The sequence below is a fragment of the Nerophis ophidion genome, linkage group LG08 (assembly GCF_033978795.1).
Source record: "Nerophis ophidion isolate RoL-2023_Sa linkage group LG08, RoL_Noph_v1.0, whole genome shotgun sequence".
NCBI lineage: Eukaryota > Metazoa > Chordata > Actinopteri > Syngnathiformes > Syngnathidae > Nerophis > Nerophis ophidion.
Window position 1 is genome coordinate 76,845,632 of NC_084618.1, and position 19,358 is coordinate 76,864,989.

General features: G+C 38.8%; 1 protein-coding gene and 1 long non-coding RNA gene across 7 annotated transcripts in view; one reads left to right on the forward strand and one right to left on the reverse strand.

Moving 5' to 3' along the window:
- The window catches only part of LOC133558403 (uncharacterized), a 68,660-nt gene extending 63,523 nt beyond the window's left edge, over positions 1–5,137 (forward strand). For all 3 annotated transcript variants that reach the window (XR_009807945.1, XR_009807943.1, XR_009807944.1), the window contains 2 exons: positions 4,193–4,290; positions 4,380–5,137. This is a non-coding gene — a long non-coding RNA (uncharacterized LOC133558403). The remainder of the gene's footprint in view (positions 1–4,192; positions 4,291–4,379) is intronic.
- LOC133558400 (zinc finger MIZ domain-containing protein 1-like) overlaps positions 1–19,358 on the reverse strand; it is a 322,168-nt gene that overhangs the window by 61,417 nt on the left and 241,393 nt on the right. For all 4 annotated transcript variants that reach the window (XM_061909765.1, XM_061909764.1, XM_061909763.1 and 1 more), the window contains exon 3: positions 15,618–15,737. In XM_061909765.1, coding sequence (XP_061765749.1) covers positions 15,618–15,686 — 69 coding nt within the window. In that variant the 5' untranslated portion in view covers positions 15,687–15,737. The remainder of the gene's footprint in view (positions 1–15,617; positions 15,738–19,358) is intronic.

A 19,358-nucleotide genomic window follows, 5' to 3' on the forward strand; every position in this document is an offset into this window, starting at 1 on the left:
AGAGGTTTTCTTCCTGTCACTCACTCACTCACTCACACACACATAGACAGTAATGACCAAAAAAGTCAATATAAGACAGTATTTTTCCTTAGTCTTATATTTGGGGTCTAGAGATTTATACTGGTGGCGGCAAAAAAAACATTTTCCTAAGCAAGACAGTGCTTTCCTTCCTATTGCTACTGGCACTCACGTGTCCAAAAAAGGGACTCAAAATCAAAAAAAAAATTAGCTTTAATGTATGCATTGGATAATTTACTGTATTGACCAAGATATAAGATGGTATTTTTCCATAATATTATATGCAGGGTCTTGTGTTTTGTACATGCAAACCAACAGGGGGCACCAAACAATTTCTATTCAAGCCAGTCAGAGGTTTTCTTCCTTTCACTCACACACGTCAATACACAAAAAAATGTGTCTTAAACATGGAACGAGGTGCACAAAAGGCAATACAAGACGATATTTCCCCTTATTTTGCATTAGGGGGCTAGCGATTTATACATGCAAACCAACAAGTGGAACCGAGCCACTTTTTCAGAGCTTTTCTTCAAATCATTCACACAAACACACACACCCAGTGACAAAAAATGTGTCTGAAGTCACTTGCATTACTAAATTGACACACATTTAAAATGATAATGTTCCTGTAAACCAACAAACAACCTCTCTCCAAGCAAGTCAGAGCTTTTCTTCATGTCACTCTAGTGACAAACAAACAAAAATATCTTAAGAGTTGTGGAACTTTTAAAAAGTCACGATGACCACAATATTACCAAATAACCTTAAAGACCCAAATATAATACAGTGCTTTACCCTAGTCTTATATTGGAGCACTAGATGTTTATACATGCAAACAGCAGGTGGCACTACATGATTTCCCAGCAAAAAGGTATTTTCTACCCGTCACTCACACACTACATAAATAAACGCTAACACCTTAATACAAAAATCAGGAGGAAATATTGTCTTATACAGGGACTCTGCAGGTTTCAATATGTGAAATTAAAGTTTTTTTTAAGACCATCTTGAAAATAATGTATGGGTTATACTTGTATAGCGATTTTCTACCTTTTTTAAGGAACTCAAAGAGCTTTGACACTATTTCCACATTCACACACACATATTCACACACTGATAGTGGGAGCTGCCATGCAAGGCCCTAACCACGACCCATCAGGAGCAAGGGTGTCTTGGTCAAGGACACAACAGATGTGACTAGGATGGTAGAAGGTGGGGATTGAACCAGGAACCCTCAGGTTGCTGGCACAGCCACTCTTCCAACTGCACCACGCCGTCCCCAAAAAGTCCATTTCACATCCATATGGACAAAAAATATAATAACAAAGTAAAATCAGAGGTACAGAATGGATTTTAAGTCTATTAATTCATTCACATTGGAAAACAAAATGGTTAAACTAAGTTAAAGCACCAGGATGATATCAAAAACATGATTTCAAAAATGTTTCTAAAAAAAATTGCCGTTTGGACTGAAGTCACACTTGAAAATATCAGATTCCATTCGGATTGGGACCACTTTCTGCCGTGGCCTGAACCTGATGCGAAAGTATCAAATTTGATAGATTTAGACCGGCAAAAAAAATCAGATCGGTGTCACTTGAGGATAAAAAAAAAAATCCAATTTGGTGTTCCCTAAAACAGTGGTTCTCAACCTTTTTTCAGTGATGTACCCCCTGTGAACATTTTTTTAATTCCAGTGCCCCCTAATCAGAGCAAAACATTTTTGGTTGAAAAAAAGAGATAAAGAAGTAAAATACAGCACTATGTCATCAGTTTCTGATTTATTAAATTGTTTAACAGTGCTAAATATTGCTCATTTGTAGTGGTCTTTCTTGAACTATTTGGAAAAATAGCTATAAAAATAACTAAAAACTTGTTGAAAAATAAACAATTGATTCAATTATAAACAAGCAGCGTTGGTTGGGTCCGCCTTTGGCTGCTCCGCTTTGGCTGCTGCCCCCGCGACTGAAGCCCTGGTCTTAGTCAGACCAACATAGAGGTCTTTGTTTCATGTCTCTACGACATTCCTAACAGAAGTTACAAGCAGTTTTGTCTGGAAAAAGGTGACAGCTTTTTACAAAACTTTTATTTTGAAGGGGTAATTGCCAATTTCCTGTTGATTTTAACTGAAAGATGCCAATTATCAAAATGCAGGTTTAAGTGAGACCTACATTGAGGTTTTTGTTTCATGTCTGTCTGACATTCCTACCAGAAGTTATAAGCACTTTTATCTGTTTCCTCTTCCTAGGAGCAGTTTTTTCTGTGTTTTATTCAAAAATTGCAATAGAGCGCAATTTTGAGTTTTAAGGTTCGGTTTTTTCACTAGATCGTAATTTCTGCCAGTCCTGATGTGTGTGCCAAGTTTGGTGAGTTTTGAAGCATTTTAAGGGGATCAAATTACAGCTCAAAGAGGCAAAAATAGCATTTTTTGCGAAAATTTTGCTTTGAATGGGTTTTTGCAAAATTTTTGTTGATTTTTGCCCTAGAAGATACAATTATGAAATTTATGTCTAAGTCAGACCTACATAGAGGTTTTTGTTTCATGTCTCTACGACATTCCTAACGGAAGTTACAAGCAGTCTCTTTTTCGTCCTAGGGGGCGCTATTGCGCAATTTAGATTTTTCTGGTTTGGCTGCCTAATATGTTGGGAAGGCATGAAAGACCGATGTGTGTGTCAAATTTTGTGAGTTTTGAAGCATGTTAAGGGGGTGAAATTGGGGTGCGACGGTGCGGAAGAAAGAAAGAAAGAAAGAATAATAATGTGAATTCTCCCTGCCCACTGGGTGTGAGTTTTCCTTGCCCTTTTGTGGGTTCTTCCGAGGATGTTGTAGTCGTAATGATTTGTGCAGTCCTTTGAGACATTTGTGATTTGGGGCTATATAAATAAACATTGATTGATTGATTGAATAAAACGCAGCAGATTCAATAGGGTCCTTGCCATGGCAAAGGACACGGAGTCCTTTGCCATAGGCAGGGCGGACCCTGATAAAGATTTCTACGCATAGAAGTAATCATCAACTTAAAGTGCCCTCTTTGGGGATTGTAATAAAGATCCATCTGGATTCATCAACTTAATTCTAAACATTTCTTCACAAAAAAAAAAAAATCTTTACCATCAATATTTATGGAACATGTCCACAAAAAATCAATCAATCAATCAATGTTTACTTATATAGCCCTAAATCACTAGTGTCTCAAAGGGCTGCACAAACCACCACGACATCCTCGGTAGGCCCACATAAGGGCAAGGAAAACTCACACCCAGTGGGACGTCGGTGACAATGGTGACTATGAGAACCTTGGAGAGGAGGAAAGCAATGGATGTCGAGCGGGTCTAACATGATACTGTGAAAGTTCAATCCATAATGGATCCAACACAGTCGCGAGAGTCCAGTCCAAAGCGGATCCAACACAGCAGCGAGAGTCCCGTTCACAGCGGAGCCAGCAGGAAACCATCCCAAGCGGAGGCGGATCAGCAGCGCAGAGATGTCCCCAGCCGATACACAGGCAAGCAGTACATGGCCACCGGATCGGACCGGACCCCCTCCACAAGGGAGAGTGGGACATAGAAGAAAAAGAAAAGAAACGGCAGATCAACTGGTCTAAAAAGGGAGTCTATTTAAAGGCTAGAGTATACAAATAGTATACAAGTATACAAATCTAGCTGTCAACACTGAATATTGCATTGTTGTATTTTTTTCCCCACAGTTTATGAACCTACATTCATAGTTTGTTGATGATTTATTCAATATATATATTTATAAATGATTTTTGAATTGTTGAAATTTTTACAATATTAAAAAAAAAAATCTCACGTACCCCTTGGCATACCTTCAAGTACCCCCAGGGGTTCGCGTACGCCCATTTGAGAACCACTGGCTTAGAAGCTTCACTGTTGAGGGACGTTAGCCGCTAACGAGGATGCTACATTGCGCTGTCAAATTCACAGACAAAGCTAGAATGTATGCATTATCACAATATACTGATAGTATTAATAACACTATGTTCGACCAAATGTGTATTATTCATATTGTGTATGTTGCGCAACCGTATTCAACACCACAACCAATATCGAAGGAAGCTGTCTTGAGCAAAATGCTGTAACTTTATACGACAGTACGATCGTTTTGCCGTATGTAACCAACTGTTGTTTGAACAATATTTGCACCCTAGGGGGCAGCAGATTTCAGGCTTGGATGAGCTCCTGACGGCAAAAGATGTCTCCGTTAAGAGGAGAGCGAGGAACATCCGCAGCTGCTAAATTTAGACGGGTATGGAAGCCAGACCGCACACACGTGATCACGGCGAGCTGCAGGTGGGCGGGTGTTTCCAGACAGACACCTTTCTTCTTCTCTACCAGGGACAATCTGCCCACCGGTGTCGCTGCCGTCGCTTGGCAGTGTCGTGCCACAGATGTCCCCCACGACCCCCCGTCCGGTCCCTGAATTTCCCGCCCAGAAACCACCTATCAAACCTGGACACGTGTCCCCTCGGTCCCTGAAGGGGTGGCTGCGTGTGCACGATCCTGTGTTTGCACCTCCGTCATGTAAGTTAACAAAGAGCGTAATGGGAATATGTGGAGGCGTGCGATGAATTGGAATAGAAATGGATGGCACTCGTGTCAAGTGGGCCCCGTCTTGCCCAAACAGCCCGCAGCGGGCCAATTTCAAGGCGATAAGGGGAAACAAATTGTGACACAGCAGTTTTTATGAATCACCTGTTACACCTCTGTTTGAAGGTTGCACTTCAAGGAACTTGCATTTTTTTCTGCAAATAGTGACCTAAATTCCCCAAATATTCATAATGTGTGTCACCCAAAGGACAACATGAATTAATTAACGTGGACCCTGACTTAAACAAGTTGAAAAACTTATTCGGGTGTTACCATTTAAATGATAAGTGGGTTGTACTTGTATAGCGCTTTTCTACCTTCAAGGTACTCAAAGCGCTTTGACACTACTTCCACATTTACCCATTCACACACTGATGGAAGGAGCTGCCATGCAAGGCGCCAACCAGCAACCATCAGGAGCAAGGGTGAAGTGTCTTGCTCAGGACACAACGGACGTGACGAGGTTGGTTCTAGGTGGGATTTGAACCAGTGACCCTCGGGTTGCGCACGGCCACTCTCCCACTGCCCCACGCCGTCAATTGTACGGAATATGTACTGAACTGTGCAATCTACTAATAAAAGTTTCAATCAATCAATCAACCTAATGTACAAAAGCAAAAACCAGTGAAGTTGGCGTGTTGTGTAAATCGTGAATAAAAACAGAATACAATGATTTGCAATTCCTTTTCAACTTATATTTAATTGAATGGACTGCAAAGACAAGATATTTAATGTTCAAACGGAGAAACGTATTTTTTTTTTGTTGCAAATAATCATTAACTTAGAATTTAATGGCAGCAACACATTGCAAAAAAGTTGGCACAGGGGCGAGTTTTCCACTGTGTTACATGGCCTTTCCTTTTAACAACACTCAGTAAACGTTTGGGAACTGAGAAGACCAATTTTTTAAGCTTTTCAGGTGGAATTCTTTCCCATTTTTGCTTGATGTACAGCTTAAGTTTGTCACAATCCGCTATGCAGATCGTTTATTGTTTTGTCGTTTGTATGTTCTGATCATGTTTAGTTCTAGACTCGGCCGATCCCTGTTTTTGTGCACTTCCTGTTTTGTCTGGTTTCCATGGTTTTGTCATTTGTTCACCTGCTCAGGCGTCAGGCGCACCTGTGTTCTAATTATTGTTTGAGTATATAAGCCTGCGTTATTCCTCAGTTCGTCCTTGGTCCATTGTTTGCTTTACACAACAAGTCACGGTTAGTATCCTGTCTTATATACGGTGTTAGCTTTCACTGTTATGCTGATGACACCCAACTCTACATGCCCCTAAAGCTGACCAACACGCCGGATTGTAGTCAGCTGGAGGCGTGTCTTAATGAAATTAAACAAAGGATGTCCGCTAACTTTTTGCAACTTAATGCCAAAAAAACGGAAATGCTGATTATCGGTCCTGCTAGACACCGAACTCTATTTAATAATACAACTCTAACATTTGACAACCAAACAATTAAACAAGGCGACACGGTAAAGAATCTGGGTATTATCTTCGACCCAACTCTCTCCTTTGAGGCACACATTAAAAGCGTTACTAAAACGGCCTTCTTTCATCTCCGTAATATCGCTAAAATTCGCTCCATTCTGTCCACTAAAGACGCTGAGATCATTATCCATGCGTTTGTTACGTCTCGCCTCGACTACTGTAACGTATTATTTTCGGGTCTCCCCATGTCTAGCATTAAAAGATTACAGTTGGTACAAAATGCGGCTGCTAGACTTTTGACAAGAACAAGAAAGTTTGATCACATTACGCCTGTACTGTATATACCTTTATATACATATATACATACATATATACCTGTACTGGCTCACCTGCACTGGCTTCCTGTGCACTTAAGATGTGACTTTAAGGTTTTACTACTTACGTATAAAATACTACACGGTCTAGCTCCATCCTATCTTGCCGATTGTATTGTACCATATGTCCCGGCAAGAAATCTGCGTTCAAAGGACTCCGGCTTGTTAGTGATTCCCAAAGCCCAAAAAAAGTCTGCGGGCTATAGAGCGTTTTCATTTCGGGCTCCAGTACTCTGGAATGCCCTCCCGGTAACAGTTCGAGATGCCACCTCAGTAGAAGCATTTAAGTCTCACCTTAAAACTCATTTGTATACTCTAGCCTTTAAATAGACTCCCTTTTTAGACCAGTTGATCTGCTGTTTCTTTTCTTTTTCTTCTATGTCCCACTCTCCCTTGTGGAGGGGGTCCGGTCCGATCCGGTGGCCATGTACTGCTTGCCTGTGTATCGGCTGGGGACATCTCTGCGCTGCTGATCCGCCTCCGCTTGGGATGGTTTCCTGCTGGCTCCGCTGTGAACGGGACTCTCGCTGCTGTGTTGGATCCGCTTTGGACTGGACTCTCACGACTGTGTTGGATCCATTGTGGATTGAACTTTCACAGTATCATGTTAGACCCGCTCGACATCCATTGCTTTCCTCCTCTCCAAGGTTCTCATAGTCATCATTGTCACCGACGTCCCACTGGGTGTGAGTTTTCCTTGCCCTTATGTGGGCCTACCGAGGATGTCGTAGTGGTTTGTGCAGCCCTTTGAGACACTAGTGATTTAGGGCTATATAAGTAAACATTGATTGATTGATTGATTATAGATTTTTTTGTGCTAAGTTCCGCTTTAGCTTCCCGTGCGTAGGCACGCGCTTTATTTTGTCATTTTGTGTCAGTGTTCTTTTGTTTTATTATATTAAAAATCAAGTTCTTACCTGCACTCCTGCCTGACTGGTCGTGTGGATCCATGAGGTGGCAACTCCGCGCAGCAAGTGCGCCGCGTACGCGTGACAAAGTTATTCAACAGTCCGGGGTCTCCGTTGTCGTATTTTACGTTTCATAATGCGCCACACATTTTCAATGGGAGACAGGTCTGGACTACAGGCAGGTCAGTCTAGTACCCGCACTCTTTTACTACGAAGCCACGCTGTTGTAACACGTGGCTTGGCATTGTCTTGCTGAAATAAGCAGGGGTGTCTATGATAACGTTGCTTGAATGACAACATATGTTGCTCCAAAACCCGTATGTACCTTTCAGCATTAATTATGCCTTCACAGATGTGTAAGTTACCCATGCCTTGGGCACTAATACACCCCCATAGCATCACAGATGCTGGCTTTTGAACTATAACAGTCCGGATGGTTCTTTTTCTCGTTGGTCCGGAGGACACGACGTCCACAGTTTCCAAAAACGAAATGTGGACTTGTCAGACCACAGAACACTTTTCCACTTTGCATCAGTCCATCTTAGATGAGCTCGGGCCCAGCGAAGCCGGCGGCATTTCTGGATGTTGTTGATAAATGGCTTTCGCTTTAACTTGCACTTACATATGTAGCGACAAACCATAGTTACTGACAGTGGTTTTCTGAAGTGTTCCTGAGTCCACGTGGTGATATCGGTTTTTGATGCAGTACCGCCTGAGGGATCAAAGGTCCGTAATATCACCGCATATGTGCAGTGATTTCTCCAGATTCTATGAAACTTTTGATGATATTACAGACCATAGATGGTGAAATCCCTAAATTCTTTGCAATAGCTGGTTGAGAAATGTTCTAAAACTGTTGGACAATTTGCTCACGCATTTATTCACAAAGTGGTGACCCTCGCCCCCTCCTTGTTTGTGAATGACTGAGCATTTAATGAAAGCTGCTTTTATACCCAATCATGGCACCCACCTGTTCCCAATTAGCCTGTTCACCTGTGGGATGTACCAAATGAGTGTTTGATGAGCATTCCTCAACTTTCGCAGTCTTTTTTGTCACTTGTGCCAGCTTTTTTGAAACATGTTGCAGGTATCAAATTCAAAATGTAATGTAATTAAAATTTGCAAAAAATGATAAAGTTTTCCAGTTCGAACGTTAAGTATCTTGTCTTTGCAGTCTATTCAATTGAAAATAGGTTGAAAAGGATTTGCAAATCATTGTATTCTCTTTTATTTACAATTTACACAACGTGACAACTTTAATGGTTTTGTACGTTACTAATGCTATGTTTCGTAAGATACTGTATGTCTCTCTGCTAAATTTATTGCAAGAAACTTTCCATTAAAAAAAGTAGTTGTAAAATGATAAACCAAATTATAAAATCAAATCAAAACAATGTAGATTAGATAACGTGAAAAAAGTCATTTTCATGTAATCTTTCTTGCGATAGACGTTTCTACCACGACAAAGGTGGCATCTGTAAAGCTGACGTTCCAACATCGTCAAGAAAAGGTAGACAAAATTTAATGAACAAAAGAAATCTACAATAAAATTAAAATAAAGATACCACGTAAGACATGATTAATACTGTATTATTAAAATATATTTAACATAAGTAACTCAAATCTATACATAATTTTACCTAATGTTTCAATTAAAACTAGTTAATAAACCAAAGTGGATAATATGACACTAAAAATGAAAGAAACTTGATTTCTACAATATTATTGCAATTTCATAATTAATAAATTACATTTTATTACAATAATATTGTATTTTATTTATATCAAATTATTATTTAAAGAGATTAAATTTATCATTGTTTATATATTTCCAATAAATACTTACCGTATTTCCTTGAATTGCAGCCGGGGCGGTAATTAATTTAAAAACTCTTCTCACTCCTACGCTTTCCAAAGGCATGCGGTAAAAGTAAGCATGCGCTAATTATTTTAAACAATCTTCTCACTACGGCACTTACCAAAGGTATGCAGTAAAAATTGGATTGTGATGTTAGCTTGGACCTTAAATCCTACTCAATAGCTCTTAATTTTCTTCCCTTTATGCGATTTCAAATTCCCGATATTGAAATCAGCCTCCTCCATTTTGAAAATGAAGACAGGGGAAGTGTCACTCGTGACGTCACGAGTTTGACCAGGCGGTAATACTAAGCATGTGATAATTATTTTGGGAAGCGAGTTTGACCCGGCAGTAATTCAAGGCAGGCGCATACATTATACAGCAATTAAGCTGTATAATGACACTAATTAAATAAGTAATATAGTTATATACCAGAATGCTAACAGTTTCCATGCTGCTGCTGCCCTGAGGATGTTCAACATTTTTAAAATACTGTTTGTTCTTTTAATTTTTTATTGTTGTTTGTTTGATATCTATTGTAAAGTTCAGCTGTTTTTTTCAGTGGGTCCTTGGCTCCACTGCAAGCATGAATAAATAAAGTCAAGTCAAGTCATACTATATGCCCTGCGGCAATTCAAGGAAATACAGTATACATAATCATACAATTATAATAATATATATTGTGTAAAACAATATAGTATAATTAAATATACTATAATATAGTTATATTTTACTTCTCCCCAAAATTTAAAGTTTTCCACAAATCGCGGAGAATTTTTCTTCCCTCGTCAAATCCTCACGAGGCCTGAGTGTATGATTTAATAATTGAAAATGACTGAGGTTATTGTTCAAAAATCAAATTATCCTAATTTTGCAAGGGGACGCTCATTTAAAAATGAGCGCTGTAATGATTTCTGATTTCGCCTTCAAGCTGGCCACTGAATGCGGCCGACACATTCCAATTTCCTCCACTTTATCATCTCGTTCTGCGGTAATTTATCATTGGAGCAACAAAATCAATTTGTTCCCCCGTCGGGTGGACTGGTGTGTGTGTGTGTGTGTGTCACCTCACACAATGAGGGAGGCTTGATTTATATTCCTGCTGTCTTCAATGACGCCCCAAAAAATAAATAAAAGCAGCATCAGACTTTCAATTAAAGCAAACAGCTGGATTGCTTCACAATATTTCCTTAATTATTGGAGAAATTGGACAATGGGGAGACGATAGCAAGTTAATTGTTCTGATCTCCCACAATGATCATCTCCAGACGGCGTGGCTGAAAGGGCCGCTCTAATTGGGAGGGCATAAATGCTATTTATTATGCGCCACTTCCAAAAACCCCTGATTGTGCGTGGCACAAAGCTGCCTCTATTAGCGGTGGCGGGGCTGCCGGGTTTGAAATGACCCCCACTCTTAACCATTTATGAGCGCCGACGCGAGGTCTCCTCGCACGCCGCGGATCCCTCTAATTGACATGTTTACCCATATGACGATAACATCGCGACGTGTTTGTTTAAATCTTTGCCTGGCGGGGTTAACACGCTTAACCTCATTTGGATTGTGTGCACTTTAGACGCTCCCCTTTTGTTGACTTCTTTCAGGCACTAAGCCGCGCGATCAAACATTTCTTCCACGGAATACCTTATTTAATATTTAATATCCTGCTGCAAGGACTATAGACCGTTTATGTCTCAAAAGCCTCCATCGGGAATCGGGATTTAGCACCTCTGTTTGTGCAATCTTTGTGGTACTTCTCGCTAGAAGCTTCTGAAACATAGTTTAAGTACGGATTTTCCTCAATGAAATCTTTCTGCCGTACCCTTTAGGACAATGGTTCTCAAATGGGGGTACTTGAAGGTATGCCCAGGGGTACGTGAGATTTTTAAAAAATATTCTAAAAATAGCAACAATTCAATAATCCTTTATAAATATATTTATTGAAAATTAGCAACAATTCAAAAATCCTTTATAAATATATTTACTGAATAATACTTCAACAAAATATGAATGTAAGTTCATAAACTGTGAAAAGAAATGCAACAATGCAATATTCAGTGTAGACAGCTAGATTTTTTGTGGACATGTTTCATAAATATTGATGTTAATGATTTCTTTTTTTGTGAAGAAATGTTTCGAATTAAGTTGATGAATCCAGATGGATCTCTGTTACAATCCCCAAAGAGGGCTCTTTAAGTTGATGATTACTTCTATGTGTAGAAATCTTTATTTATAATTGAATCACTTGTGTTGCGATCCGTGACTCAGATCTTCACATGTTTATTTTTCCATCTTTGTTTCATTCTCTTCTGACCCACTTACTTCCTGTTTAGTCCGTTACCATGGTTACACATTGATTTCACCTGCTCCTCGTTTTCTACACACACCTGGTTCTCCTTGATTTCTCCCTATATAAGCTTTCCTCTTTTCTTTGTTCAGTCTGGGTCCATAAATTTGCCTTCTAGCAACAGTATTGACTGACTTCATGTAAGTATATTCTCGCTAGCTTTTCACGCTAAACCTTTGTTTTATTCCAGCTCTCACGCTGATGAATTGTTTTTCGTATTTGTGTGCCTTTGTGCCAGTCTTAGTTTTTATGTTTTCTATTCCAAGCTTTTATGCGAGCGCCCTTGGTTTATTTTGTCTGTTAGCTCCAGTATTTGTGTTCGTAGCCTGCTTTTGTTAAGTTTAATAAATCATTTAAACTTACTATTGCTGTGTTTTTGTCGACGCATCCACGGAGGGACAAACCCGGCATTACTATGCCAATCAGTCATTACAACTTGTTTATTTTTCAACAAGTTTTTAGTTATTTTTATATCTTTTTTTCCAAATAGTTCAAGAAAGACCACTACAAATGAGCAATATTTTGCACTGTAATACAATTTAATAAATCAGAAACTGATGACATAGTGCTGTATTTTACTTCTTTATCGCTTTTTTTTTAACCAAAAATGCTTTGCTCTGATTTTTGGGGGTACTTGAATTAAAAAAATGTTCACAGGGGGTACATAACTAAAAAAAAGGTTGAGAACCACTGTTCTAAGGCACACCAAATTTGATTTTTTTTTTTTATCCTCAAGTGACACCGATCTGATTTTTTTATAGCTATTTTTCCAAATAGTTCAAGAAAGACCACCAGAAACTGATGACATAGTGCTGTATTTTACTTCTTTATCTCTTTTTTTCAACCAAAAATGCTTTGCTCTGATTAGGGGGTACTTGAATTAAAAAAATGTTCACAGGGGGTACATAACTAAAAAAAGGTTGAGAACCACTGCTTTAAGAGGTCGCAAATACGGTTGGGCATCAAGGGTCTTATTTTTTAATAAGTTGATTCCTATATTTTAAATTAGCTGCCACAGAGGTGCAATTATATCTCTAAACCATGTGGAGCCGCTCGCCTACGTTGACAATCCTATGTATGTGAAATGTCCACATAAAACGCGGAAATCTGCGTTTTTAAACATAAATTTTTGCATCAAAATATCACTTATGCATTTTCAAACATTAATTTTCGCCTGAAAATATCACTTCTGTGTCTTAAACACTAGTTTTCGCATCTAAATAAAATTTTTTGTCTTTAAACATTATTTTTCGCCTCAAAATATCATCTCCGCATTTTTAAACATTAATTTTCGCGTCCAAATCTCACGTCTGGGTTTTTAAACATTAGTTTTCGCGTCAAAATATAACTTCTGCGTCTTTAAACTCTCATTTTTTAATCAAAATATCCCTACCACGTCTTTAAACATTAATTTTCGTGTCAAAATAATACTTTTGCATTTTTAAACAATGATTTTTGCGTCAATAAATCACTTCTGCGTTTTTAAACATTAATTATCGCTTCAAAATATCACTTTGGCGTCTTTAAACATTTATTTTTGCGTTAAAATATTACTTCCCCCTTTATAAACGTTAATTTTCGCCTCGAAATATCACTTCCGCATCTTTTAAATTTTCCTGAAGGAATCAATAAAATACTATCTATCTATCTGTCTATCTATCTATCTATCTATCCATCCATCTTTAAACACTCATTTTTGTCTGAAAGTATCACTTCCGCATTTTTAAACAATTGTTTTTGCGTCAGAATATCACTTTTGCGTTTTTAAACACTCGTTTTCATTTCAAAATATCACTTTTGTGTCTTTAAACATTTATTTTCGGGTCAAAATATAACTTCTGCCTTTTTAAACATAAATATTCGCCTCAAAATATCACTTCCGCATCTTTAAACACTTATTTTTGTCTAAAAATATCACTTCCGCATTTTTAAACATTTCTAAAAATATCACTTCCGCATTTTTAAACATTCATTTTCGCGTCCAAATATCAATTCTGCGTCTTTAAAAATTCGTTTTTGCGCCAAAATATAACTTCCCCATTTTAAACACATATTTTCACTTCAAAATATCACTTCCCCATTTTTAAACATTAATTTTCACCTCAAAACATCACTTACTTATCTTTAAACACTCATTTTTGCCTCAAAGTATCACTTCCGCATTTTTAAACATTAATTGTCACCTCAATACATCCCTTACGTGTCTTTAAACATTCCTTTTTGCATCAAAATATCACTTCCCCATTTTTAAACATTAATTGTCACCTCAATACATCCCTTACGTGTCTTTAAACACTCATTTTTGCCTGCAAATATCACTTTCGCATTTTTAAACATTGATTTTCACCTCAAAACATCACTTACGTATCTTTAAACACTCATTTTTGCCTCAAAATATCACTTCCGCATTTTTAAACATTCTTTTTCGCTTCCAAATATCACTTCTGTGTTTTTAAACATTAATTTTTAACGTCAAAATATCACTTCTGCGTTGTTAAACATTCATTTGCGCGTCAGAATAGCACTACCGCCTTTTTAAACACAAATTTTCGCCTCGAAATATCACTTGCGCATCTTTAAACACAATTTCTTTTCTCAAAATATCACTTCCGCATTTTTAAACACAAATTTTCGCGTACAAGTATCACTTCTGCGTCTTTAAACATTAATTTTTGTGTCAAAATATCACTTCCCCGTTTTTAAACATTAATTTTCATCTCAAAACATCGCTTCCGCATCTTTAAACACTCATTTTTGCCTCAAAATATCACTTCCGCATTTTTAAACATTCATTTTCGCCTCCAAATATCACTTCCGTGTTTTTAAACATTAATTTTTAACGTCAAAATATCACTTCTGCGTCTTTAAACACTTGTTTTTGCATTAAAATATCACTTTTACTTGACGTAAATAATCTTATTCTTTGACCTGCACGCCACCTTCTGTCTCTGTACTCTGGGGTAACGGCAACAGCCAAAATGCCCCACCGTGACCATTATGAAGCAAACATCAATTACCGTATTTCCTTGAATTGCCGCCGGGGCGCTAATTAATTTAAAACCTCTTCTCACTCCGGCGCTTACCAAAGGCATGCGGTAAAGGCAAGCATGCGCTAATTATTTTAAAACCTCTTCTCACTTACCAAAAGCATTCGGTAAATCTAGGCCTGCGCTTAAAAATTTGAGTGTGATGTAAGGATACCATCATGAAAAGCACATTTAATAAAAAAACTTTACCTTTACTTATAAATGAAGTCCATGCGCAGCTTTTTCTGATCCAAAGCATCGATAACTTGTTCATAGAAGTCTTCCTTATCTTTCATCAGTTTTAAAAAGTCTCTCTGTCCAGTTTAGAAAACTGTTTTATTTTAGATATGTAATCCTCCATGTTAAAAGTGAAAGCGAGAGGAAAAAATAAACACACGCTGCTCACTCTTGCTGCTTGTTGTCCCTTCTTCTGCAGCCGAGTAGTCGCAAGAAGGATCACTAGCGCCATCCAACACCAGGAGGCGGGAGTCATTTAATGACTCATATTTGACACACGCAGCTACGGTATATTAATAAAACATAGCTGCTTACTGTTCTTTTTAGCATATTCAATAGCTTGGACCTTAAATCTTACTGAATAGCTCTTAATCTTCTTCCCTTTATGCGATTTCAAATGATTGAAATCAGCCTCCTCCATTTTGAAAAGGATGACAGGTGAAGTGTCACTCGTGACGTGACGAGTTTGACCCGGCGGAAATCCTAGGCATACGCTAATTATTTTATGAAACAAGTTCGACCCGGCAGAAATTGTAGACATGCACTAATAAAATAACATTTTGCGAAACGAGTTTGACCCGGCGTTAATCCTGAGCCGGCGGTAATACTAAGAATGCGCTGATTATTTTGCGAAACGAGTTTGACCCGGCAGTAATTCTAGGCAGGCGCATACTATATACCCGGCGGCAATTCAAGGAAATACGGTAAGTATCAGTGCAGTGTCACTACAGCTGGTGAGTGTGCCATACACTCACCAAGGGGCTATTTCACCAACAACACTGACTGTTTAAAAGCTGCCTCTCACCTGTTTGATACACTGCAGCCGGTCATTGGTCTGCTGGATGTGTCTGTCCATGGACGGAATGGAGTTCATGTTGTTTGTCCCTCTTTGGCCCCTACCTGCCAGCCATTAAACTGCAGCCCTCTGCAACACAAACAAAACACATGACACTTCAGTGTGTGTGTGTGTTGAGGCGTGTGTGTTATAAACCAGAGAGTGGAGGTATTGATTTGTCAGGTGACAAACGCCACAGAGATCACCCGTCCTTAGCCCCCCTGACACCCCCTAACAAGGGCTGACACTTGGCCCCCATGCCCCCTGGAGGACACTTGGGTGAGGACGTCTTGACGGCGTCACATCACCTCAGGGTGAAAGGACACGCACTCTGACACACACACGCGTTCTTCGCAGGACCTGACAAGTGGTCCCTCGTTTGTGTTACATGACCATTATGCCCACGGATAGTAAACGCCAGTTAACCGTTGGATAGGTCGCCTACTTGAAGAATAAAAACAAATAAACTTTGTTTCCTTTAAGGAAAATACACATTAGCTGGTGCCCACTAGGGGACTTTAATTACATTTAGTATAATCCAATAGGCACCTTGCCCCATTTAAATGCCGGGTGCATCATTTATTCTAATAAATAAATGCCAGACCTCAAATTGACAATTGATTTTATCCCTTGGCAAAAAGCAAACACACGATGGTCAATCAGACAACAGTTAGTTCACAGTTGCATCTGCCATTTTAATGAATAAATAAATGCCAGACCTCAAATAGATTATTCCTTTTATGAAATACATAGCATGTACTGTAAATACCCTCATGATTATTTATTAGACAAAATGACCTTATTAGTGAACAAGTACACCATAGATTTGAAAGATACACAATCTTTTTACCCCAAATAGGGAACAAAATCACAGATGGTGCCACTGCAGGGGTATGATTATGCTAAGTCATTGATCACCAAATGTGTCTTCTATTTCAACAAATAAATGCCACTCCTGAAATATACACCTCCCTTTGTCCTCAAAGAGGGAGCAAAATAGCAGGTAGTGCTACCACAGGGGTACGACTATGCTACCTTGATAACAATAATACAATTAATTACCGGGTGGGTCTTCTATTTTAATGAATAAACACCACACCTCAAATATACACCTCCCCTTTTCCCCAAAACAGGGCATACATGAACAGATGTTGCCACGACATGGGTAGGATTATGCTACCTTGAAAACATTAATATCATGAATCACCGGTTGGGTATTCTATTTTAATGAATGAATGCCACCCCTCAAATATACACATCCATTTCCCCCCAAACAGGGAGCTAAATAGCAGGTGTTGCTACTAGAGGGGTATGATTATGCTACCTTGATAAAATAAACCCCAGGTTGTGTCTTCTATTTTAATGAATGAACACCACCCCTCAAATATACACATCCATTTTTCCCCCAAACAGGGAGCAACATAGCAGGTGTTGCTACTAGAAGGGTATGATTATACTACCTTAATAACAATACCATTAATCCCCGGTTGTGTCTTCTATTTAATGAATAAACGCCACACCTCAAATATACACCTCCCTTTTCCCCAAAACAGAGAACAAATGAACAGATGGTGCCACTACAAGGGTATGATTATGCTACCTTGATAACATTAACACCATGAATCACCGGTTGGGTATTCTATTTTAATGAATGAATGCCACCCCTCAAATATAGACATCCATTTTCCCCCCAAACAGGGAGCTAAATAGCAGGTGTTGCTACTAGAGGGGTATGATTATACTACCTTAATAACATTAATCCCCGGTTGTGTCTTCTATTTTAATGAATGAACACCACCCCTCTAATATACACATCCATTTTTCCCCTAAACAGTGAGCAAAATAGCAGGTTTTGCTACTAGAAGGATATGATTATGCTACCTTGAAAACATTAATACCATGAATCACCGGTTGGGTCTTCTATTTTAATGAATGAATGCCACCCCTCAAATATAGACATCCATTTTCCCCCCAAACAGGGAGCTAAATAGCAGGTGTTGCTACTAGAGGGGTATGATTATACTACCTTAATAACATTAATCCCCGGTTGTGTCTTCTATTTTAATGAATGAACACCACCCCTCTAATATACACATCCATTTTTCCCCTAAACAGTGAGCAAAATAGCAGGTTTTGCTACTAGAAGGATATGATTATGCTACCTTGATAACATTAATACCATGAATCACCGGTTGGGTCTTCTATTTTAATGATTGAATGCCACTCCTCAAATATACACATCCATTTTTCCCCCAAACAGGGAGCAAAATAGCAGGTGTTGCTACTAGAAGGGTATGATTATGCTACCTTAATAACATTAATACCATTAATCCCCGGTTGGGTCTTCTATTTTAATGAATGAACACCACCCTTCAAATATACACCTCCCCTTTCCCCCAAAACAGGTAACAAATGAACAGATTGTGCCAAGACAAGGGTATGATTATGCTACCTTGATACCATTAATCACAATAAATACCACTCCTCAAATATACACCTTCCTGTTTACCCTAAACTGTGAACAAAATAACAGTTGGTGCCACCCCAGGGGTATGATTATGTTACCTAAATAACATTATTAGTATTTTTCACCAGGTGTGTCTCCTATTTTAACAAATAAATGCCACCCCTCAAATATAAAAATCCATTTTTTTCAACAAAAAGGGAACAAAATAACAGGTGGTGCCACTATACAATTATGATCATGCTACCAACACTAAGCGGCATCATTCTCCAATAAACGCCAGGTATGTCTTTTTTTTAAAAGAAGGTATACCTGGCGGCATAGCTCAGGTAGTGGAGTGGGTGTGCCAGCAACATGAGGGTTCCAGGTTCGATCCCCGCCACCCTAGTCACTGCCATTGTGTCCTTGGGCAAGCCACTTTACCCACCTGATCACCGTGCCACCCACACTGGTTTAAATATTGAGTTTCACTATGTAAAAGCGCTTTGAGTCACAAGAGAAAAGCGCTATATAAATATGATAAAAATAAATAGGTAAAGGCCACACCTCTTATTGTTGCCTCCTTTGGGCCTATATGTCATGTCTGTGTGTTCATGTTTTGTTTTAGTCATGTTCGGTTTTGTTTTGTGGACACTCCGTTCCTGTTCTTGCACTTCCTGGTTTGTTTTGTTACCATAGCAACTCATTAGTTTTCACCTTCTCCTCATGTCCCGCCCCTGTCCTCATGTCTCACACCTGTTTTCACTAATCACCACAGTATTATTTAAGCCTGTCTGTTTGTGTTGTTCATCCTGGCAACATCACCTCCTACACCCATTACATCCATGCTGCTTTTCTCTTAAACCCTTTCTCGTCACAGTAAGTGTTTTTGTTTTAGTTGTCCATAGTTCTGCCATTGTGCAAGTTTTAGTTTATGTCCATAGTTTATGCCATAGTGCAAGTGTTTATTTACACAGCCAAGTTTTGTACCTCCGTTGTGAGCGCTTTTTGTTTGTTAAAATAAAAAGATGCACCTTCATTCACGCCTTGCTCGTGCCAACTTTCCTTTGCCTCGGTAAAAACAAACCACCTCATAGTCCAAGTCTTGACACCATAGTTGTAAGTATTGTAACATGCTATGATAGACACAAACCTGGACATTTGCTAATCAAAATAATTAATGCCGTACCTCGAATAGATGCCTTTTTTTTTTCATAATTAAATAAAATGGTTGGTGGCAGAGGGGTTAGCGCATCTGCCTCACAATA